General features: G+C 40.1%; 1 protein-coding gene across 4 annotated transcripts in view; it reads left to right on the forward strand.

Annotated features, from left to right (window-relative positions):
- Positions 1–23946, forward strand: part of C9orf72 (C9orf72-SMCR8 complex subunit) — a 114440-nt gene that overhangs the window by 33725 nt on the left and 56769 nt on the right. For all 4 annotated transcript variants that reach the window (XM_053702588.1, XM_053702587.1, XM_053702590.1 and 1 more), the window contains 3 exons: positions 5146–5241; positions 6506–6570; positions 20129–20201. In XM_053702588.1, the coding sequence (XP_053558563.1) occupies positions 5146–5241; positions 6506–6570; positions 20129–20201 (234 nt within the window). The remainder of the gene's footprint in view (positions 1–5145; positions 5242–6505; positions 6571–20128; positions 20202–23946) is intronic.

A 23946-nucleotide genomic window follows, 5' to 3' on the forward strand; every position in this document is an offset into this window, starting at 1 on the left:
TATATATATATATATATATATATATATATATATATATATATATATATATATACACACACACACTCCTAGATTTTACATATTTGTCAAGCACTGAGTTAGGATGTGTTTTATTTCTTTTGGAAGCTCATGTCTGTTATAATCTTTCCGTTGGGAAAACATTTCTTCTCTGGAATTTGATACTAGTGATTTTGTGGTCGCTTGAGCACTTCCGTGGAAGTCGCATGTTAAGGTTTCAGTACACTGTCCTTAGGTTTGTCGATCCTATGGGTTCTTGATTTTTCTGTGGCCTGTGTCAGTTTTGAATGCCCTATTTAGCACGGCTTATATCATCCACGTGGTGCCGGTGTAACTGGCTGCCTGGTTGGATGGTGAGTTTCTCACTCGGATGAGGAGTTAGTTTCTCTTTGGGTTCTCTTCAGATCGTACTCAGACGACAGGCTGGTTCTTGTCTCTTCTTTTAAGAAGGAGCATCAGAGTGACTAGGTGTTCCTTACAGTGAGTACCCTTTCACTGATGGGTTTCAAATAGCCTAGTTTAGGTCGTGATTTGCAGGTGACCGAAGGATTGCACTCAGTCCTCGCTGTCCTGTTCCTATTTGTTGGTGAGGGTCCAGAGTGGATCCTGCTAAGAATTGCTCTGGGTAATGTTCCTCGTCTTCTCTTTGAGGTCTTCTTTGAAATTGTCCTTTTGGATCCATTTCCCTTGATGACCGTATCTCTTCCTTCAGGTTGAGGCTGATTGGGCCCTTTTTTGTCCCCTTTCCTTGGGGTTGGCCTTTGGTCAGCTGTTTCAGAAACTAGGCCCTTTTGGGTTTTTCTACTTCCCGGATTCCATCTGCTCCCATATTTTTGGAGTTTGTAGATTAGGGTGTTTTCCCTTTTTCCTTTTTTTCCCCTACTTAGACGTTTTTGGGTTTTGACCCACCTGGGGTTAGAATGTTAGTTCATTCATATTCCTCAAACTGTAGGGGCTTCCAGGAGAAGGATTCTCAGAGGACCTGGAGACTATGGTCCTATTTTCAATCCAAAATATCTGATGAGCTCTGTTCTCTTGACGTTCCCTTAGTCTTTGGACTTAGGGCTGTTGTCCCTAGTGCCTTAGGGTCATCCAGATTGGCTGTGTGTCTCTCATCATTGCCTAGCACCCTTTTTAATTCGGGAGTTGTTTCCCGTTGTGGGTGTCTTAAGCACTCTGTGTCTGGGACTCTTACGTGAGAGTTCAGTGTCCAAGGTGCCTTGGATATAACTGATGCATCGCCTGGGGTGCAAAGTCTGCTCCGGAAGTGTAACCCGGGAGTTCCTCAGGGTGTTTGTAAGCCGGCTCCAAGTTCTGGGTGTCAGGGTTTATTTGTCCTGGTCCTTGTCTTTAACTGGACTGGACTTTTTGGAGTTCTGTACCAGATACCTTAGGGTGGTTCGGGACAGCCCGGTTCCGGAAGGTGTTCGGTTCCTACTGGCGCATATTTTTTCTTCCTGAGAATAAGTCTTTTACTAGACCGGCCGTAGCGGCGGGATATTCTGTCATTCGGTACTTGACCTGTTGAGTCTGTCTACAGCTTTACGCTCCTTGCCTTGCTGGTGTGCGGAGGCGCTGTGCTGCATACATTCTCCCTTCTTTGGGGTGGATTTGGATGGTGCTCCACCATGGCTTAGTGACGGTCTACACTTCCTTGAAACCGGAGTGTCAAGAGTTCAAATACAGCTGTGGCTGTAATTTCATTATGCTGGTCCTGCAAATACCCTTGCCTAAGGCATCTTTATCCATAGTATCTGCCTGATGATGGGAGGTATTTTTCTTCCTTTGTTCAGTGGGGTTGTCCCCCTTGCCTTGCGTGCAGGATATCAGAGTGAAGGGGTTAATTTGTTGTGTCATGCCATCTCTTTACTTTTCAGTGGAGGGTCTCTCTTTGGGAGTATCAGTAGTCTTCGGGAAGGGGGCTGCATCTGGGTCCTGGACCTGAGCTTTTTTTGGAGGGCTGGTTCCCTCCTTTTTCCTTTCTAGAAGTCTTGACAATAGGGGAATTTTATTCCTTTGTCCTTTTGGGCATTATCAGTCACTTTTGGTGCTTGGTACGTTGCCCGGACGAGGGTCAAGGATCTGTCAGATCTATTGATCTTTGGCAGTGTATCATAGTTTGATATTGTGAGCCTTCCTCAGGGGGAGGCTTCGTGGTAGATCCTTCTCGGCAGGTAGTTTCTCTACTGTTTTTCCTGGTTCTGGTCTCGTATTTCTGGTCCTTTTTGGGAAGGAGTTGTTCTGCACTCCTGGAGACCTTCTTCTTGAGGATGGTCCTGTGCAGTTTAATGCCTAGGGTTGGCGACTTGGGCCGCTAAGTTATCTGTTACTGCAGGACGCCTGTGGCTTTGGAGGAGTATATTTAGATATTTTGATACTGTTTCAGCGGCTTCCAAGTACAGTTTGTCTTTGGTTGGCACTCTGCGTATGGGAGGAGTTTTCCTTCTCCCTTTCAGTCTCAGGGCATTAATTAATTAATCCTTGGTTTCTATGCAGATAGGGATTCTCCATTTGCCCTGTTGGGCGGTAGGGTTTTTCATTGGTTTTGTCTTTTTTCATCCTGGTTTACTCTTTTGGAGTTACCTTTTGGGGTTTATTTCGCCCTAGTCTCTTATCCAAGTCCGTTTTCTTCCCTTCTGGGTGAATGTGGATGTTTTCCTTACTTTAGGTAGGGGTGAGTTTGTTTTGCGGGACTTTGTTTTCTCAGGGGCTTTTGGTTCTGGTCGAGTCTAATAACCTGAGCGGTCTCTGCTGGTTTTAACTGTTGGACAGTTACTTGGGCTGTTTCTTTTTGTCCCTTTGGCTGATAGTGAAACAGTTTTCTTGTCGGGAGTTTGGGTGTTTTCAGGCTGTGGTGCCCTCAGAATGGGCCGTCATTTGTACCCGCCCGTTTTGCATTCAGTGTCCTCTATAGCTTGGGTATTGTTTTCCCAAAAGTAATGAATGCAGCTGTGGACTCTCCCCGTTTATGAAGAAAAAGTTAAATTATGCTTACCTGATAATTTTCTTTTCTTCAGACAGGGAGAGTCCACAGCTCCTGCCCGCTTTTTTGTATGGGGCGGCTGTAATTTTTGTTTTTTGTTCTTCTGGCACCTTTTTCACCATGATATTTCTCCTACTGTTCCTTATTCCCTTGGCAGAATGACTGGGAGATGAGAGAAGTAGGGGAGGTATTTAAGCCTTTGGCTGGGGTGTCTTTGCCTCTTCCTGGTGGCCAGGTTCTGAATTCCCAAAAGTAATGCAGCTGTGGACTCGTCTGAAGAAAATAAAATTATCAGGTAATCATAATTTAAGTTTTTCAGTTCTGTGTCACTTTTTAAGCTTACATATATTTGCGTAGATAATCCGCTTTCCATCTTCACTTGCTTTCTGCTTACAGTTTTACCTGTTAAATGGAGCAAATCGGGACAGCTCAGATCTATGGACTGGCAGTTGATGGGTTATAGGGCGGAGCTACTACTCCTGTTTGTCCCCCTGCTTAGCATGGCAACTCCTGTGGTGAAACTTTCAATTAAATTATTTTTTAATTGGGAAATGTTTGTTCCTGCATTGTGCCCAGCTCCAAAAAAATCTGAGGAGCATCTTTACAATTTGAATGTTGTAAGAGCTCTTAAAGGGACATGAAACCCATATTTTTTCTTTTATGATTCAGATAGAGCATGCCATTCTAAACAACTTTCAAGTTTACTTCTATTATGTAATTTTTTTCATTCTCTTGATATCTTTTGTTGAAAAGGATACCTGGGTATTCCCAGGAGCTGCTGATTTGTGGCTGCACAAATATGCCTAATATTATTGGCTCACCCATGTGCATTGCTGTTTCTTCAAGAAAAAGATATGAAGAGAATGAAGCAGATTAGTTAATAGGAGTAAATTTGAAAGTTGTTTAGAATCACAAGCTCTATCTGAATCATGAAAGAAAAAACATTGGGTTTCATGTCCCTTTTAAGTTCTATGATGAAGCCTCAAAATCATTACAAATTTCGTCTTCCCTAGTGAGCCATTTGTCTGGGCCTCACAAAGGTCCACAAAGCCACGCAGTTGCTTTAACCTTCTGGCTTAAAGCCTTAATTCGTAAAGCATATTTAGTTGTGGGGAAGACTCCCCCTGAACACATTACTGCTAATTCTACTAGAGCATCTTCGATTTCTTGGGCCTTCAGTTATGAGGCTTCTATAGACCAGATATGTGAGGTGGTCACCATTTGTTTTCTTTTTTTTAACACATCTTTACTAAGTTTTATCATTAATTCATGTTTGCCTCCTCTGAGGCTGATTTTGGCAAGAAAATACTGCAGGCCATAGTGCCTGATCAGTAGAACACCTTTCTCTATCTATTATATGGTAGTCTCGTGGACTTCTTTGCTTGAACAAAAGATCCAATATGTGATGTCTCGTGGACGTTCACAGTCTTCTGAAAGAAAACCAAATTTTTGCTTACCTGATTAAAAAAAAAAAAAATTTGTTTCAAAATGGTGAGAGTACACAAGGACCGTTTATACAGTTGGAGGCAGCACTTGATTTGCCACACTTTGTCCTTTCTTGGTTTTCTAGTTTCCTCTTTCTAATTGGCTATATTTATGACTGAGGGATTTTGGGAGAGTAGGATGGATAAATGCCCTGGTGTGTTATTGCCTACTCCTAGGGGACTGAAGTGTAATCCCACATGTGATGTAATTTGGAGTCTCACCATTATAAAATAAATTAATTTATCACGTAACCATAAATTTAACTTGCACTTTCTTTTAATGTTCGCTAGCTGATCAAGATAACTGTTTGCTAGTAGGTAAACTAATGTAATGTATTTTACATTTCTACGTTTTCTTATGGTTATATGTACACATGTTAAATGTGATATTGTGTAAGATATGATAAAGACTGCAAAAATCTTAACCTTCAAAATATTTATTGCCACCATTTTGCAGAAGCTTAGTATCATTGATATAAGCAAACATATTTACTAATTTATCTTTGTACTTTTTAATGCTCATTTTAGAATCTTTGTTGAATGACATCCCTAAGGGAAATGTATTTTTATATTTGCTTTAAAATCTGAATCTTTCTGTAGCAGGTCATCAAATGCAGTCACATTGTGCTTTCTGACAATTTCCTTTTACCTGTCTCTGAACAGGGCCAAAGCATCATTACCATGCTGACTGGAGAAGTTATTCCCATTATGGAGCTGCTTTCATCTATGAAGTCTCATGGTGTTCCTGAAGAGATAGATGTAAGCCTTTAAACCTGCCTACGTGAAGAGAGAGTCTCTAAATCTGTCTATTGCCACTTCAAAGCCTTATGCAGCAATGTGCCATGTCTGGCATAGTTTATCCTAACAGACTTGTAATCTAGTTAAAGTGAGGTGTAAAGTAACACAATTTTGTCTTCTGCTTTGCCTTTTAAAGGGACATTAAACTCATAGCCTATATCAACAAATAAGCACTACATTGCAACAGAAATGTTTAAAAATACATGTTGTTAGCCCCAGGTTTGCAAGTCAATTGCACATTAGAGATACTCCTTAAAAATCCTGTTGGAGTCCATATTCCTGGTCTACTTTGCTGTAGCCAATTAGATACAGATTTAAATGTACTTGTGCTCTGAGATTTCCGATGCAGAATGTTGCAGGCTCAGGTACGCTTCCCTGCACTTAACCTCTCTGGGGGGGAAAAGTGGAGCAAGAACACTTTTCAGAAAAAAAGTATATTGCAATGTTGTTTTATTCTTCTTACTTAAACATTTTAAAGGGAGATTTCATTTTAAATGTAATGTTCCTTTAAGCCAGCACCTGTGAGCATGTAAGATATGAACCTTCATTATACTCATTAACTGGTATTGCAGCCCATATTTGCATATTTTAAAAATATATCTATAAATGTTACAGGGGTAAAACCCAGAAAGGATACAGCAGGATTTCTCAGTTGCACTTCTCATGTATCCTTCTCATGTATCCCCAACAGGTACAATTTAAGTATTGAGATATTTATATAAAATGTTTAATTATGAATAATGAAACAAGTTTGCATTGCACTTTCATTATTTATTTTAACCACTTTTTATGTAATTTGAAAATTGAGGATTTTCAAATTTTTATAATATGAAATGCACCCTGCTGACTGTTCAAGGCTAACTTTGCTACATGCATGTCCCTAACTTGCTACAATTTTTAACAACTGTAAAACAATGCATTTTTTTACTAACTTCATGACTGTGGTTAGCCTTGTTGTCTGTGGACAAAAGCCCAAATTGGCTCCTCCAAATGGTGGGTGGAGTTTGGCTATTGAAAAACAATTGCAGTAAAAAGGATGTTAATTTGTTTAAAGAAGTTTAGACTTGGCTGATTAACATTAAAAGCTCATTGATTACTCTGGGATAATAAAAAAAAACAGCGGGAGACTGTGAAAATGTCAGAATACATTAATGGGGCAAAAGGAAGATGGGGTCCACAGATGTGAAAACTATTAATTTTAGTTGCTGTCTTTTGAATTTGCCAGATTACTTCCACCATCCTAAATGATGTTGATATTGGTGATAGCTGTCATGAAGGATTCCTCAGCAAGTAAGTGTTTACTTTTTCTTACACATGAGAAAACATACTTAAAGGGATAGTATAGTCAAAATTAAATTTTTATGATTCAGATAGAGGATGCAATTTTCTAATTTACTCCTATTATCAATTTTTCTTCGTTCTCTTGATATCTTTATTTAAAAAATCTGGAATGTAAGCTTAGAAGCCAGCCCATTTTTGGTTCAGCATCTGGATAGCGCTTGCTGATTAGTGTCTAAATGTAGCCATCCAATAAGCAAGCGCTATCCAGGTGCTGAACCAAAAATGGGCTGGCTCTTAGACTTACTTTCCAGCTTTTTTAAATAAAGATACCAAGAGAACAAATAAAAATTGATAATAGGAGTAAATTAGAAAGTTGCTTAAAATTGCCTGCTCTGTCTGAATCATGGACGTTTATTTTTGACTAGACTATCCCTTTAATTGTCTGCATCAGAAATAAAGCTCTCTCAAATAAAGTAGATGCACATTTGATTTTATTCATTTTGTGCAGTTTATATACATGTTTTTATGGCATTTTCCAAACGTAATATAACAAGAAAGGTACACAATTTTAATGGTTAATCATACCAGTATATCTGTAATTTTCATGTTAATTAGTGCTTTCCTTGCATGTATTTATTCACATAATAGTAATGAAATGAATGGGAGTCACATAGTTTGTAATAAAACTGATTTCATAAAAAAATGAATAACCTGTTGATGAAAAATATGACTGCAACAAATTGACAGATTGAAGGGACACTGAACCCAAATTTGTTATTTTGTGATTCAAATAGAGTTTGACAACTTTCTAATTTACTCCTATTATCAATTTTCTCTTGGTATCTTTATTTGAAAAGCAAGAATGTAAGTTTAGATGCTGGCCTATTTTTGGTGAACAACCTGGGTTGTCCTTGCTGATTAGACAGCACCAATAAAGAAGTGCTGTCCAGCATTCTGAACCAAAAATGTGCTGGCTCCTTAGCTTAGATGCTTTCTTTTTCAAATAAAGATAGCAAGAGAACGAATAAAAAATGATAATAGGCGTAATTTAGAAAGTTGCTTAAAATTGCTGCCCTATCTGAATCATGAAAAAAAAATTGGGTTTAGTGTCCCTTTAAGCAAAACGGTTCCCTAGCTATGTCTTGTGTATTTGATTGAATATGTTTCTATATAGGAGGTTTATTTAATACTCAGAGGTAATGTTGCATTATTGTGGCAGCATATCACCCCACCTATTAATACTTTAGGCTGTTATAGTGTTATTGGTCATAAACTGCTGTGTGAGAAGTAACAACACTGTCCTGCTGCCTTTTGTTTTGATGCTAAAGAGAAGCTGACCTGTAGCCTTTCCAATTCTTGCAGACAACCTGAGTAGATCTTATTTGAGATCTGATCTCAGCAGAACCTATAGCTGATCACTTGACTTCTATTTTTCCAAATCTATTGTTATGCTACAATATGTGACAATTGTATGTACTGGTGAAATAGTCTATAATAGATTCCTCTGTTCTGATCTGTTGCCTGATCACTATAGTAACTCAAAAATGAAATCAAGTCATTAAAAAAAAAGTTTTAATTGTAACTACCCAGCATGTACATGTCCCTAAATATTACCACTTAGTACAGACAATCTTGTAATTAAAAAGAAAAAAGAATGCTGTAACCATTGATGAATCTTTTGATTTCCCATCCCACTGCCTAGTTAATAAGGCATCAAATACTAAATAAATACCAGGTAGAATAATGTCTGCAAAGCAAAGATTAGCCTGATGTTCAGATGTAGTTTTTAACATTATATTAGTTGTTAAAATAATGAAAACATAATTGTCTGTAAATCTGAGGCTAATTAAGGATAATTATAAATGGGTCGCTAGAGTACATAAACGATGAGCAGTGTTAAAGGGACAGTCTATTTGAAAAAAAATTATTGTTTAAATAGATAGATATTCCCTTTATTACCCATTCCACAGTTTTGCATAACCAACACACTGTTATCTAAACATCTGCAGACTGCCCCCTTATTTCAGAGCTTTTGACAGACTTGCATTTTAGCTAATCAGTGCTGGCTTCTAAATATCTCCACAGGAGTGTGCACAATGTTATCTATATGACGTACAACACTGTCAAAATGCACTGAGATAAGAGGTTTTTTTATCGTTTTGGAAATCAATTTTAGCCTACCTAGGTTTAGCTTTTAAAAAAGAATACAAAGTGAACAAAGAAAATTTGAAGCTAAAAGTAAATTGGAAAATTGTTTAAAATTGTATGTTCTATCTGAATCATGAAAGTTTAATTTTGTCTGCTGCAAGATAAACCTTTAAATAACAGAAATGTATCTTAGCCTGGATGGAACTGCTTGAAAGCTACTACATAGCAGGGCTCATTTTTCTAAAGCCACATAAAAAAGGCTTATAAATGAATTACATTAACACAGGGGTAGACCAGTTTTATTTCAGATGTAGAAGTCAACAAGAATATTGCAGGGGCAACTACTTACTTTTTATGAACCAGACAATGGTGTTTGAACATAGATATTTAATGTGTTACAAAAATATAGTATCAAGAAGTAAAATAGTTGGAAAGCTTAGTCTTGGGATTTGTGCATTACTAGACAATACATAGGAACAGACTCCTTGACCTAACCTAAAGCAGGGTCACCTAATCTATAGCCCAGAGCCACGTTCACTAAGGATTTTGTGTGGCTCACATTAGTACAGGAACAAAAACCCAAAGCCTGGAATTCCAAAATCCAGAAATATTCAGACATTTTTCATTAATAATTTTTTTTAAGAAATACATTTATTGAAAACTAATGTTTTCCCCACCAGTCACAATTTGCGTGTTTGTTTTGTTTAACAATTATTAACTTTCTGACTACAGTACTGTACTCTTTCTGATAATATTATGTAAAAAAAATGATGTAAAACTAACTGTAGGTTTCATTTATAAGCTGTATAGATGTACATATAAATATTGCCTAAATGACATAAGATGTTGTTTATATTAGGACCCATCCCATCTCAGTTTACAGGTGCAAATATTCCCGAAATCCAAACTATTGCAAAATCCAAACTTTTCTGGTCCCAAGAAGTTTGGATAACGTGTTTGTACATGAACTATAAAAAGTTTGGGTGATTTCGCTATTCATTTTTCTTCCGCTGATATTACATCGGGAGAAATCACGATTGTTTCAATCCTTACCACGATCTAAGAGCTTTGGTAAACTATTTTCCTAAACTTAAAAGTTGCACAAAACACACAAAAAATACCTTACAAAGTACACTTACACCTATAAACTACACTATTAACCCCTAAACTGCCATCCTCCCACATCGCAAACACTAAATAAAAGTATTAACCCCTAAAATGCCATTCCCCCACAACGCAAACTGTCTAAATAAACTATTAACCAACTAAAACCTAAGCTTTACCCTAAAAAAAAACAAACACTAACATTACTTAAAGAAAAACTTACATTACCAAAAATAAAAAAGCCTACATTGCAAAAATATTTTAAAAAATAACAAATTATTTAAAAAAAATAAAAAAAACTTACATTTACAATAACCTACCCTTACAAAAAATAACAAACAAAACTAAAAGTATTCCTATTCTAATACCCCAAAATAAAAAATAAAACCCTATTCTTAAAATAAACTACCAATAGCCCTTAAAAGAGCCTTTTGTGGGGCATTGCTCTTAAGCACTGGTTTTGTGGATATCTGACCTGGAGCACAGCTGAAATAATCAGCTGATAAGTTAACATGATTATTTTACCTGCTCTCACCCAAGGTAATCCAGAAAACCTGGCCTGATGACAGGTTTGAAAAACAGTGCCCTAAAGCAACCAGCTCTTAATTAACTTAAAAAAACCTAATCTACTCATTGCCCCGAAAGAGGGCACTTGAATGGGCATTGCCCGTAAAAGGGCATTCAGCTCTTTTTCTGCCCAAATAAAAAAAAAAAGTCTAACCCCAAAACTGGTACTCGCCAAAAATGAGCGGCGCTCCATCTTCATCTTCTATCTTCATTCCGGTAACAACGTTGGTCCTCCTCTTCAGACCATTGACATGGAGGTCCTCTTCATGCGGTGAAGATTTTTCCATTTTTTTTGACGTTTTCGTGAGTAGGGTGTTTTTTTCCACTTTTTTTTCTCTACCTTTTTTTTTTTCTCTACCTTTTTTTTTTTCTCTACCTTTTTTTTTCTCTACCTTTTTTTTTCTCTACCTTTTTTTTTCTCTACCTTTTTTTTTTCTCTACCTTTTTTTTTTTTTTTCTCCACCTTTTTTTTTTTTCTCCACCTTTTTTTTTCCCCACCTTTTTTTACTCCATTGATTTCTATGGTGGAACACATGCATATGCATGCAAAAACTCAGCTAGCGATGTTTGCGCTTCTAAGGCTACTGCTAGCGAAAAAACATAATTTTTATTCAACTTGTATTACATGCAGATCCAGAGAAGCGCAAAAAGCATTTTGATTTTGATTTGCCGCGCCACTTGTAATCTCTCTCACCCTATGTGTATTTGTACCAGGCTTTGTCTTTTTGGCTGGTCTACACAGTTAAAATTAATTCATATAAGTAAATAATTTCCTTTTTGTATTTTTGTTTAACTGAAATGTGATTCTGATCTAATTTTACTTTTTACAGTTATCTTATAGCATAAATGAGTGAGCTATGCTACATATTAAAATGTTTAGGTGCCTCTGTTCTTAAGGGTAAAGAGTATCTATAAAAAGGCTACATTTGTTTTCTAAAAGTACAGGACAATCCCCTATTTAAAATGAAAAACAAATTCACTCATGTGTATACAAAGGAACCTTTGTGTTAAAGCCATTCTTTTATTCATCACCATGTTGGAAGGCTGGATAATTTTAGAAAACTGATCCTAATATGATAAGCAAATATAAAAAGACACGTTGATGATCATGTTTGTGCAAGTCCTAGAGAAAACAAAAAAGAATTGAATTGCAATGCTTTAGCAGCTACCAACGATGTACTCAGAAATGCTCTAAGGAAAATGACCTTTGGACAGGTGCATCTCCTTATTATTGATTCTTTGTATGGTAAGGCTATTAAGTATCTGCTCACAGAAGAGCGAGTCAATAAACTAAGTCAATGACGTTTATTGACTTAGGTAGTGTCTAACAAATACTGTAGTTTTTAAGGAGTGTCATTGTTCCCTATAGTTATTCATCAGAAAAAAACAAAGGTAAAATTGTACTATATTTCCCCCCAACAAGAAAAGTGGAGACAGTAGTAAAAAAAAAAAGTTGATTTGCTAACTAGGTGTAAGAAAGGTTTAAATCTGTGCTATCTCAAATGCTTGCTTAAAAACTGATTTTTTTTTTTTTTTTTTAAATATTTGAAATCTGTTTAGAAAATGAATATATCTGGTATAGGCAACACGTTCATCCTCCCCATTTTACTATTTTTAATATTTTATTTATGTACAAAATACATCAGCAGGTGGTACGAGCAATAAGACACACGCTGCATGTGCTATAGAGATGTCTATCCCTACCAGGTGCTAGAAAAAGCTAACGCACTGTCAAGCAACCTGTCTTGGCACCAATGTAAACAGTGACTTGAAACTGTATTGTTTTTATGATTCAGAGCCCGATTACGAGTGGAGTGGTATTTTGCGCTTGTGTTTCAGCATTTAAACCTGCTTATATTAAGAGTTAAAAGTAAAAAGTTTACACTCTCGCGTTCACAAAGTCACGGTAACAAAGAGACTTTCTGAAGTTTGTGAACACAACATCTCATTCCCCTTTAGACTTCAATGGACTTCTAACACTTGAGACTTCATATCTTTGAGCCCTTATAATTTTGTTGTGCAGTATTTATTTTTTAATGATTTTTATTTGCTAGTGTTATGAGTGTAGCTGTACTTTTAAATGTAATTTTGATGGGGGGGGTTTGTGACACTTTTTTGACTCGCGTAAGTTGTAACTGTTAACCAGAGCTCTGAGGTCACAGTAATCAACCTAGGGTAAAAAAAGTGATCGCCCTCACGCATTTGCATTTACTTTCAAGTTGTAATATGAGCGGAATTTAGCTTGCGCGCAGACGTTTATGAAAACCTGATATCGCTTGAGCGCAAACGTTAGTGCTCCACTCGTTATTTAGCCCACACTCTTTACAGTGGTGTCAGGAGTGCCTGCTTGAGAACACATACAAGCCTTCTTGTAAGTACAGTCTATGATGGTTCTATGGCAAGTGCTATACAGTTTGACATTAATAGTGCCCAACAATGTGTTTGAAATAAAATAGCATAAAAAGAGGAGCCGTCTGTCTATATCAGAAATATGCATTTACACAATAGATTTTAAGTATTAAAATTGAGGTTGGCAGCAATGGGGGAATCATTAACTTATTTTACCTTTGCCAGTAGCTGTTCAAAGACTGCTGCTTCCTGACTTTTCTGTACACCAGTTTAACGCTGTTGTCTTAACCACCTTCACTATTTTTTTGGGTCATAATATGCAGTAAAGTATGTAGCAGCCTAAGTGCACCTTAAGTAGCCTAATATCTTTTACATGCATAATACGGCCTTAATTGTTACCATTTAGATTTATTTTCTCTTACATGGTGTATCCAGTCCACGGATTCATCCTTACTTGTGGGATATTCTCAATCCCTACAGGAAGTGGCAAAGAGAGCACACAGCAGAGCTGTCCATATAGCTCCCCTCAGGCTCCGCCCCCCGATTCATTCTCTTTGCCGCTCTAACAAGTAGCATCTCCACGGGAGGGTAAAGAGTATGTGGTGTTAGATTTGTAGTTTTTATTTCTTCAATCAAGAGTTTGTTATTTTAAAATAGTGCTGGTTTGTACTATTTACTCTGAGGCAGAAAGTGATGAAGATTTCTGCTGAGAGGAAAAAGATTTTAGCATGTTGTAACTAAAATCCATTGCTGTTCCCACACAGGACTGTTGAGTACCGGAGAACTTCAGTTGGGGGGAACAGTTTGCAGGCTTAAAGGGCCACTGTAAGTAAAAAATTTCTATGCCTGTTACTAACTAACTACCCCAAATACGCTTTTTATCAATAGCATTTCATTAACATATCTCTACCGTATATCAGAAATCTTGTCTGCAAATTTAATTGTTTTCCAAACCCACTCCGTGGGTATCCTTTGCTCTGTACCAATCCGTTTACAATTCCTAGGTTTCAAAATGGCGCTTTAAACACAAAGTTATTGGTTTAAGTATTTTGAACATGCAGTGCTGAAAATAGTGGGCAGGATAACGTGACATCATCGGCAAATAAAAGATATAACTTTTAGAACGTTATGAAACTTTGTTTTGGAGAAAATATAGGTCAGTAAGTTTTAATTAATGTTTATTAACTTTAATATGTTAGTTATAACCTAACAGAAAGTAATCCTTTAACTGCTTCAGGTATGCTCAGTCATTTTTTTTCTAACAAGACCTGGTAATGCTAGAAGACTGACAGAAATCCCCATGGGGGAAGATAAGCCATTTTCTGAGACTCAGTATAGAAGGATGGCTTAGGTTAAGGGCTTAAATACTGGTGGACACTGTTATGGGCTAAATCGATTACTTTATTAGTATAATCTCATATTTGTTCAAGTGTTTTAGACGTTTGGAACACTTTTTGAGGTTTTAATACGCCTGGCATATTGTAAGACACCTAATCTGTCTCAGGAAGGCCCCATAACTCCGTAATGAAGAGGGAGGGGGCCTCATTTTCGCGCCTCAGTTGCACAGTTGTTTTACAAGACAGCTTCATGCAGCTTCACGTGTAGAGTCCAGAGATTGCAGGGAGGACTCCAGGGAGGCTTATTTTCGTCTACAAATAATCCCAAAGGAAGGTAAAGCCACAGCAGAGACTGTGGCACCGTGCTGTAGTGTGTTAAACCGGTAGCCTGCTTCATTTAGCTCCGGTTTGGGCAATAAGGGGTTAATTGATTTGAAAATTTGTGTGCAATCATTTCAAAGCATTAGGATCATGTGGAGAAAATTTCATCAAGATCGGATGTTTTTTGGTGATTTGGTAAAAAAGTGTGTGCTTTTTATTATTTAAAGGCACAGTAACGTTTTTTCAAAAAGTGTTTTTTTACTGTATTGTAGTGCTGTCTAAGTCTGTCAAACATGTCTGAGCCTTCAGATAGACCCTGTTCTTTGTGTTTAAAAGCCATGGCGGTACCCCCATTGCATTTGGGTTTAAAGTGTGCTAAAGCATCTAAGCATTTTAAAGACCATGCAGTGACACTTAAAAATGTAGCCCAAGATGATTCTTTAACGGAAGGTAACGAGGATAGTTCTTCCTCTCCCCATGTGTCGACACCAGTTACGCCCACGCAAGCGATGCCTAGTACCTCTAGCGCATTGGCCCCTATTACCTTACAACAATTAGCAGCAGTAATGGATAATTCCCTTGCAGCATTTTTATCCAAACTGCCAGTTTTTCCAAGAAAGCGCGATAGCACAGTTTTAAATACAGAGGATGAGCAATCAGAAGCTTTGGATAATTTATCAGTAGTACCCTCACAACACTCTGAAGTGGCAGTGAGGGATGGTCTGTCTGAGGGAGAAATTTCTGACACAGGAAAAGTTTCTCAGCGGGCAGAGTCAGATTCCTTAGCGTTTAAATTTAAGCTGGAACACCTCCGCGTCCTGCTTAAGGAGGTTTTAGCTACGCTGGATGATTGTGACCCCATGGTGGCCCCAGAAAAATTGTGTAAAATGGACAGGTTTTTAGAGGTCTCTGTATACACGGAGGCGTTTCCGATCCCAAAGAGGGTGGCGGATATTGTGACTAGGGAGTGGGAGAGACCAGGTGTACCCTTTGTCCCCCCCCCCCCATCTTTAAGAAAATGTTCCCCATAAACGACCCCAGGCGGGACGTGTGGCAGACGGTCCCTAAGGTAGAGGGAGCTGTTTCAACGCTTGCTAAGCGTACAAGTATACCAATAGAGGACAGTTGTGCTTTCAAAGATCCTATGGATAAAAAATTGGAAGGTTTGCTGAAGAAAATGTTTGTTCAGCAAGGTTTCCTTCTCCAGCCAATTGCCTGCATTATTCCTGTAACTACTGCAGCGGCTTTTTGGTTTGAGGCGCTGGAGGAGTCGCTCCAGAGGGAGACTTCACATGACAAAGTCATGGATAGAATTCACGCTTTGAAGCTGGCTAATTCTTTTATCACTGATGCCGCTTTCCAATTAGCTAAGTTAGCGGCGAAAAATTCAGGTTTTGCCATTATGGCGCGAAGAGCGCTTTGGCTCAAATCATGGTCGGCTGACGTGTCGTCCAAAACAAAATTACTAAACATTCCTTTCAAGGGAAAGACCCTTTTTGGTCCCGAGTTGAAAGAAATTATTGCGGATATCACTGGGGGGAAGGGTCATGCCCTCCCGCAGGATAGACCGTTTAGGGCCAAAAACAAGGCTAATTTTCACTCCTTTCGCAACTTCAGGAGCGGACCTGCTTCAACCTCTGCTGCCGCTAAGCAAGAGGGTAACACTTCCCAGCCTAAAGCAACCTGGAAACCCTTGCAGGGCTGGAATAAGGGTAAACAGGCCAAGAAGCCTGCACCTGCTGCCAAGACAGCATGAAGGGGTAGCCCCCGATCCAGGACCGGATCTAGTAGGGGGCAGACTTTCTCTCTTTGCTCAGGCTTGGGCAAGAGACGTTCCAGATCCCTGGGCATTGGAAATTGTTATCTTCTAGAATTCAAGGAATCTCCCCCAAGGGGAAGGTTTCACATTTCTCATTTGTCTTCAGACCAGACAAAGAAACAGGCGTTCTTACTCTGTGTCGAAGATCTTCTAAAGATGGGAGTGATACAACCAGTACCAATTGCGGAACAAGGTCTGGGTTTTTACTCAAATCTGTTTGTAGTTCCCAAAAAGGAAGGAACTTTCAGGCCAATCCTGGATCTAAAAATTTTAAACAAATTCCTCAGAGTTCCATCTTTCAAAATGGAAACTATTCGGACAATCTTGCCGATGATCCAGGAAGGTCAATATATGACTACCGTGGATCTAAAGGATGCGTAACTACATATTCCTATCCACAAAGACCATCATCAGTTCCTAAGGTTCACCTTTCTGGACACGCATTACCAGTTTGTGGCCCTTCCTTTCGTGTTGGCCACCGCTCCCAGAATTTTCACAAAGGTGCTAGGGTCCCTTCTAGCGGTACTAAGACCGCGGGGCATTGCGGTAGCACCTTACCTAGACGACATCTTAATACAGGCGTCGTCTTTTCACAGAGCCAAGGCTCATACGGACATTGTTCTGGCCTTTCTAAGGTCTCACGGGTGGAAGGTGAACGTAGAAAAAAGTTCTCTGTCCCCGCTCACAAGGGTTCCCTTCCTGGGAACATTAATAGACTCGGTAGAAATGAGAATCTTTCTGACAGAAGTCAGGAAGTCAAAACTTTTGAATACTTGCCGAGTTCTTCATTCCATTCTTTGGCCTTCTGTGGCTCAGTGCATGGAGGTAATCGGTCTAATGGTTGCGGCAATGGACGTAGTCCCTTTTGCCCGAATTCATCTAAGACCACTGCAACTGTGCATGCTCAAACAGTGGAATGGGGATTATGCAGATTTATCTCCTCAAATACAAATGGACCAGAAAACCAGAGACTCTCTTCTCTGGTGGTTGTCTCAGGATCACCTGTCTCAGGGAATGAGTTTCCGCAGACCGGAGTGGATCATTGTCACAACCGATGCCAGTCTGTTAGGCTGGGGTGCGGTCTGGGACTCCCTGAAAGCTCAGGGTCTATGGTCTCGGGAAGAATCTCTTCTCCCGATAAACATTTTGGAACTGAGAGCGATATTCAATATGCTCCAGGCATGGCCTCAACTAGCGGAGGCCAAATTCATCAGATTTCAGTCGGACAACATCACGACTGTAGCGTACATCAATCATCAGGGAGGAACAAAGAGTTCCCTAGCGATGAAGGAAGTAACCAAGATCATCAAATGGGCGGAGGATCACTCCTGCCATCTATCTGCAATTCACATCCCAGGAGTAGACAACTGGGAGGCAGATTTTCTGAGTCGTCAGACTTTCCATCCGGGGGAGTGGGAACTCCACCCGGAGGTCTTTGCTCTGCTAACCCAGCTATGGGGCATTCCAGAATTGGATCTGATGGCGTCCCGTCAGAACACCAAACTTTCCCTTTACGGATCCAGATCCAGGGATCCCAAGGCGGCATTGATAGATCCTTTAGGAGCGCCTTGGTCATTCAGTCTAGCTTATGTCTTTCCACCGTTTCCTCTTCTCCCCCGGCTAGTAGCCAGAATCAAACAGGAGAAGGCTTTGGTAATTCTGATAGCGCCACGCAGGACTTGGTATGCAGACCTAGTGGACATGTCATCGGCTCCACCATGGAAACTGCCATCGAGGCGGGATCTTCTAAATCAAGGTCCTTTCAAGCATCCAAATCTAGTTTCTCTGCAACTGATTGCTTGGAGATTGAACGCTTAATTCTAGCTAAGCGTGGGTTCTCTGAATCAGTTATAGATACTCTGATCCAGGCTAGAAAGCCTGTCACGAGGAAAATTTACCATAAGATATGGCGGAAATATCTTTGTTGGTGTGAATCCAATGGTTACTCGTGGAGTAAGGTTAGGATTCCAATGATATTGTCTTTTCTCCAAGAAGGATTGGAGAAAGGTTTGTCAGCTAGTTCCTTAAAGGGACAGATATCTGCTCTGTCTATTCTGTTACACAAGCGTCTGGCAGCTGTACCAGACATTCAGGCGTTTGCACAGGCCCTAGTTAGAATCAAGCCTGTCTCCAGACCTGTGGCTTTTCCATGGAGTCTAAATTTAGTTATTTCAGTTCTTCAAGGGGTTCCATTTGAACCTTTGCATTCCATAGATATTAAGTTGTTATCTTGGAAAGTTTTGTTTTTGGTAGCTATTTCCTCTGCTCGAAGAGTTTCTGAATTGTCGTCTGCTTTGCAGTGTAATTCACCCTATCTGGCGTTCCATGCAGATAAGGTTGTTTTGCGTACCAAACCTGGTTTCCTTCCAAAAGTGGTTTCTAATAAGAATATCAACCAGGAAATTATTGTTCCTTCTCTGTGCCCTAATCCAGTTTCTAAGAAAGAACGACTGTTACACAATCTTGGTGTGGTTCGTGCTTTAAAATTCTATTTAAAGGCAACTAAAGATTTCAGACAAACATCATCCTTGTTTGTTGTCTATTCTGGTAAGAGGAGAGGTCAGAAAGCGACTGCTACCTCTCTTTCCTTCTGGCTGAAAAGCATCGTCCGATTGGCTTATGAGGCTGCTGGACAGCAGCCTCCTGAACGAATTACAGCTCATTCCACCAGAGCTGTGGTTTCCACATGGGCTTTCAAGAATGAGGCTTCTGTTGAACAGATTTGTAAGGCAGCGACTTGGTCTTCACTGCATACATTTGCCAAATTTTACAAATTCGATACTTTTGCTTCCTCTGAGGCTATTTTTGGGAGAAAGCAGTGGTCCCTTCTGTTTAGGTTACCTGACTTGTTCCCTCCCTTCATCCATGTCCTAAAGCTTTGGTATTGGTATCCCACAAGTAAGGATGAATCCGTGGACTGGATACACCATGTAAGAGAAAACAGAATTTATGCTTACCTGATAAATTACTTTCTCCGGTGTATCCAGTCCACGGCCCGCCCTGGCAATAAAGTCAGGTTCAAATTTATTTTAGTAAACTACAGTCACCACTGCACCCTATAGTTTCTCCTTTTTCTCCTAACCGTCGGTCGAACGACTGGGGGGGCGGAGCCTGAGGGGAGCTATATGGACAGCTCTGCTGTGTGCTCTCTTTGCCACTTCCTGTAGGGATTGAGAATATCCCACAAGTAAGGATGAATCCGTGGACTGGATACACTGTAAGAGAAAGTAATTTATCAGGTAAGCATAAATTCAGTTTTTTCCATTTGTGTGGAGCTGGTAGGAGCTGATATCATTAACATAAACACATTTACTATCTCTAGAACGGTCTAGCTGAACTGTTCTATTTTGGTTGAGGGACCAGTCCACACTGTACATTTGCATAATCAACAAATGCATGATAAGAAGACAATGCAATAGCACTTAGTCTGAACTTCAAATGAGTAATAGATTTTTGTTAAATAAATTGCAAAGTTATCTCTATTTCCACTCCCCCTGTATCATGTGACAGCCATCAGCCAATCACAAATGCATATATGTATATGCTCTGAATTCTTGCACATGCTCAGTAGGAGTTGGTGACTCAAAACGTGTAAATATAAAAAGACTGTGCACATTTTGTTAATGGAAGTAATGGAAAGTTAATGGTAATGGAAGTGGAAAGTTGTTTAAAATTGCATGCTGTATCTGAATCATTAAGTTTAGTTTTGACTTGAGTGTCCCTTTAAAGATAATAAAAAAAGGGAAGAGGGGGAAGGTAATATTTGCTGAGCATTCCTGTTGGCACCTGCGATTGTAAGATTAGACCTGGGTTAATAATACCACAACATAACAATTTAACTATTTATTTCTGCTTATGTACGCCTTTAAAAGTTAATGTGATATTCCCAGAATGTAATCTGTGTCATTTTTTCCCCTCATAGTGCCATCAGCTCACACCTGCAAACCTGTGGCTGTTCCGTGGTGGTGGGTAGCAGTGCTGAAAAAGTGAACAAGGTAATGGAGCTGATTTTGGGGTATTAACTGGTCATAAACATATACTTTTTTACCACAGCACCTATTTATCAAGCAGGTTTTATTTCTTTATATGCCCTGAGATTAGCTCTAAAAGGAAATGTTTTCTGAGGGGAGATGAAAATATTCCATTTGGCAAAACTTAAACTAGTTTAAGATACACATGTTGGATAAAAACAGAATTTATGCTTACCTGATAAATTACTTTCTCCAACGGTGTGTCCGGTCCACAGCGTCATCCTTACTTGTGGGATATCTCTTCCCCAACAGGAAATGGCAAAGAGTCCCAGCAAAGCTGGCCATATAGTCCCTCCTAGGCTCCGCCCACCCCAGTCATTCAACCGACGGACAGGAGGAAATATATATAGGAGAAACCATATGGTACCGTGGTGACTGTAGTTAGAGAAAATAATTAATCAGACCTGATTAAAAAACCAGGGCGGGCCGTGGACCGGACACACCGTTGGAGAAAGTAATTTATCAGGTAAGCATAAATTCTGTTTTCTCCAACATTGGTGTGTCCGGTCCACGGCATCATCCTTACTTGTGGGAACCAATACCAAAGCTTTAGGACACGGATGAAGGGAGGGAGCAAATCAGGTTACCTAAACGGAAGGCACCACAGCTTGCAAAACCTTTCTTCCAAAAATAGCCTCCGAAGAAGCAAAAGTATCAAATTTGTAAAATTTGGCAAAAGTGTGCAGTGAAGACCAAGTCGCTGCCTTACATATCTGGTCAACAGAAGCCTCGTTCTTGAAGGCCCATGTGGAAGCCACAGCCCTAGTGGAGTGAGCTGTGATTCTTTCAGGAGGCTGCCGTCCGGCAGTCTCATAAGCCAATCGGATGATGCTTTTAAGCCAAAAGGAAAGAGAGGTAGAAGTCGCTTTTTGACCTCTCCTTTTACCAGAATAAACAACAAACAAGGAAGATGTTTGTCTGAAATCTTTTGTAGCCTCTAAATAGAATTTTAGAGCACGGACTACGTCCAAATTGTGTAACAAACGTTCCTTCTTTGAAACTGGATTCGGACATAAAGAAGGTACAACTATCTCCTGGTTAATATTTTTGTTAGAAACAACCTTAGGAAGAAAACCAGGCTTAGTACGCAAAACCACCTTATCTGCATGGAACACCAGATAGGGCGGAGAACACTGCAGAGCAGATAACTCTGAAACTCTTCTAGCAGAAGAAATTGCAACCAAAAACAAAACTTTCCAAGATAGTAACTTAATATCTATGGAATGTAAAGGTTCAAACGGAACCCCTTGAAGAACTGAAAGAACTAGATTTAGACTCCAGGGAGGAGTCAAAGGTCTGTAAACAGGCTTGATCCTAACCAGAGCCTGAACAAATGCTTGAACATCTGGCACAGCTGCCAGTCTTTTGTGTAGTAAGACAGATAAAGCAGAGATCTGTCCCTTTAGAGAACTTGCAGATAATCCTTTCTCCAAACCTTCTTGTAGAAAGGAGAGAATCTTAGGAATTTTTATCTTATTCCATGGGAATCCTTTGGATTCACACCAACAGATATATCTTTTCCATATTTTATGGTAAATCTTTCTAGTTACCGGTTTTCTGGCCTGAACCAGAGTATCTATCACAGAATCTGAAAACCCACGCTTCGATAGAATCAAGCGTTCAATCTCCAAGCCGTCAGCTGGAGGGAGACCAGATTTGGATGTTCGAATGGACCCTGAACAAGAAGGTCCTGTCTCAAAGGTAGCTTCCATGGTGGAACCAATGACATATTCACCAGGTCTGCATACCAAGTCCTGCGTGGCAACGCAGGAGCTATCAAGATCACAGAGGCCCTCTCCTGATTGATCCTGGCTACCAGCCTGGGAATGAGAGGAAACTGTGGAAATACATAAACTAGGTTGAAGGTCCATGGTGCTACTAGTGCATCTACTAGAGTCGCCTTGGGATCCCTGGATCTGGACCCGTAGCAAGAAACCTTGAAGTTCTGACGAGACGCCATCAGATCCATGTCTGGAATGCCCCATAATTGAGTTATTTGGGCAAAGATCTCCGGATGGAGTTCCCACTCCCCCGGATGGAATGTCTGACGACTCAGAAAATCCGCCTCCCAGTTTTCCACACCTGGGATGTGGATCGCAGACAGGTGGCAGGAGTGATCCTCCGCCCATTGAATTATTTTGGTCACTTCTTTCATCGCCAGGGAACTCCTTGTTCCCCCCTGATGATTGATATACGCAACGGTCGTCATGTTGTCTGATTGGAACCTTATGAATCTGGCCTTTGCTAGTTGAGGCCAAGCCCTGAGAGCATTGAATATCGCTCTCAGTTCCAGAATGTTTATCGGGAGAAGAGACTCTTCCCGAGACCATAGACCCTGAGCTTTCAGGGATTCCCAGACCGCGCCCCAGCCCACTAGACTGGCGTCGGTCGTGACAATGACCCACTCTGGTCTGCGGAAGCTCATTCCCTGGGACAGATGATCCAGGGTCAGCCACCAACGGAGTGAATCTCTGGTCTTCTGATCTACTTGAATCATTGGAGACAAGTCTGTATAGTCCCCATTCCACTGTTTGAGCATGCACAGTTGTAATGGTCTTAGATGAATTCGTGCAAAAGGAACTATGTCCATTGCTGCAACCATCAACCCTACTACTTCCATGCACTGCGCTATGGAAGGACGAGGAACAGAATGAAGAACTTGACAAGTGCTTAGAAGTTTTGACTTTCTGACCTCTGTCAGAAAAATCCTCATTTCTAAGGAATCTATTATTGTTCCCAAGAAGGGAACTCTTGTCGACGGAGACAGAGAACTTTTTTCTATGTTCACCTTCCATCCGTGTGATCTGAGAAAGGCCAGAACGATGTCTGTATGAGCCTTTGCTTTTGACAGGGACGACGATTGTATTAGAATGTCGTCCAAGTAAGGTACTACTGCAATGCCCCTCGGTCTTAGAACCGCTAGAAGGGACCCTAGTACCTTTGTGAAAATCCTTGGACCAGTCGTCCAAACTGGTAATGCTTGTCCAGAAAAGCGAACCTTAGGAACTAATGATGTTCTTTGTGGATAGGAATATGTAGGTACGCATCCTTTAGATCCACGGTAGTCATAAATTGACTTTCCTGGATAGTGGGTAGAATCGTTCGAATGGTTTCCATCTTGAACGATGGTACCCTGAGAAATTTGTTTAGGATCTTCAAATCCAAAATTGGTCTGAAAGTTCCCTCTTTTTTGGGAACTACGAACAGATTCGAATAAAATCCCATTCCTTGTTCCTTTATTGGAACTGGGTGTATCACTCCCATCTTTAACAGGTCTTCTACACAATGTAAGAACGCCTGTCTCTTTATTTGGTTTGAGGATAAGTGAGACATGTGGAACCTTCCCCTTGGGGGTAGTTCCCTGAATTCCAGGAGATAACCCTGAGAAACTATTTCTAGCGCCCAGGGATCCTGAACATCTCTTGCCCAAGCCTGAGCAAAGAGAGAGAGTCTGCCCCCCACTAGATCCGGTCCCGGATCGGGGGCTACTCCTTCATGCTGTTTTGTTAGCAGCGGCAGGCTTCTTGGCCTGCTTACCCTTGTTCCAGCCTTGCATCGGTTTCCAGGCTGGTTTGGGTTGTGAGGCATTACCCTCTTGCTTAGAGGATGCAGAATTAGAGGCCGGTCCGTTCCTGAAATTGCGAAAGGAACAAAAATTAGACTTATTTTTGGCCTTGAAAGGCCTATCTTGTGGAAGGGCGTGGTCCTT

Source organism: Bombina bombina, chromosome 2 (genome assembly GCF_027579735.1).
Source record: "Bombina bombina isolate aBomBom1 chromosome 2, aBomBom1.pri, whole genome shotgun sequence".
In the NCBI taxonomy this organism is placed as follows: Eukaryota; Metazoa; Chordata; class Amphibia; order Anura; family Bombinatoridae; genus Bombina; species Bombina bombina.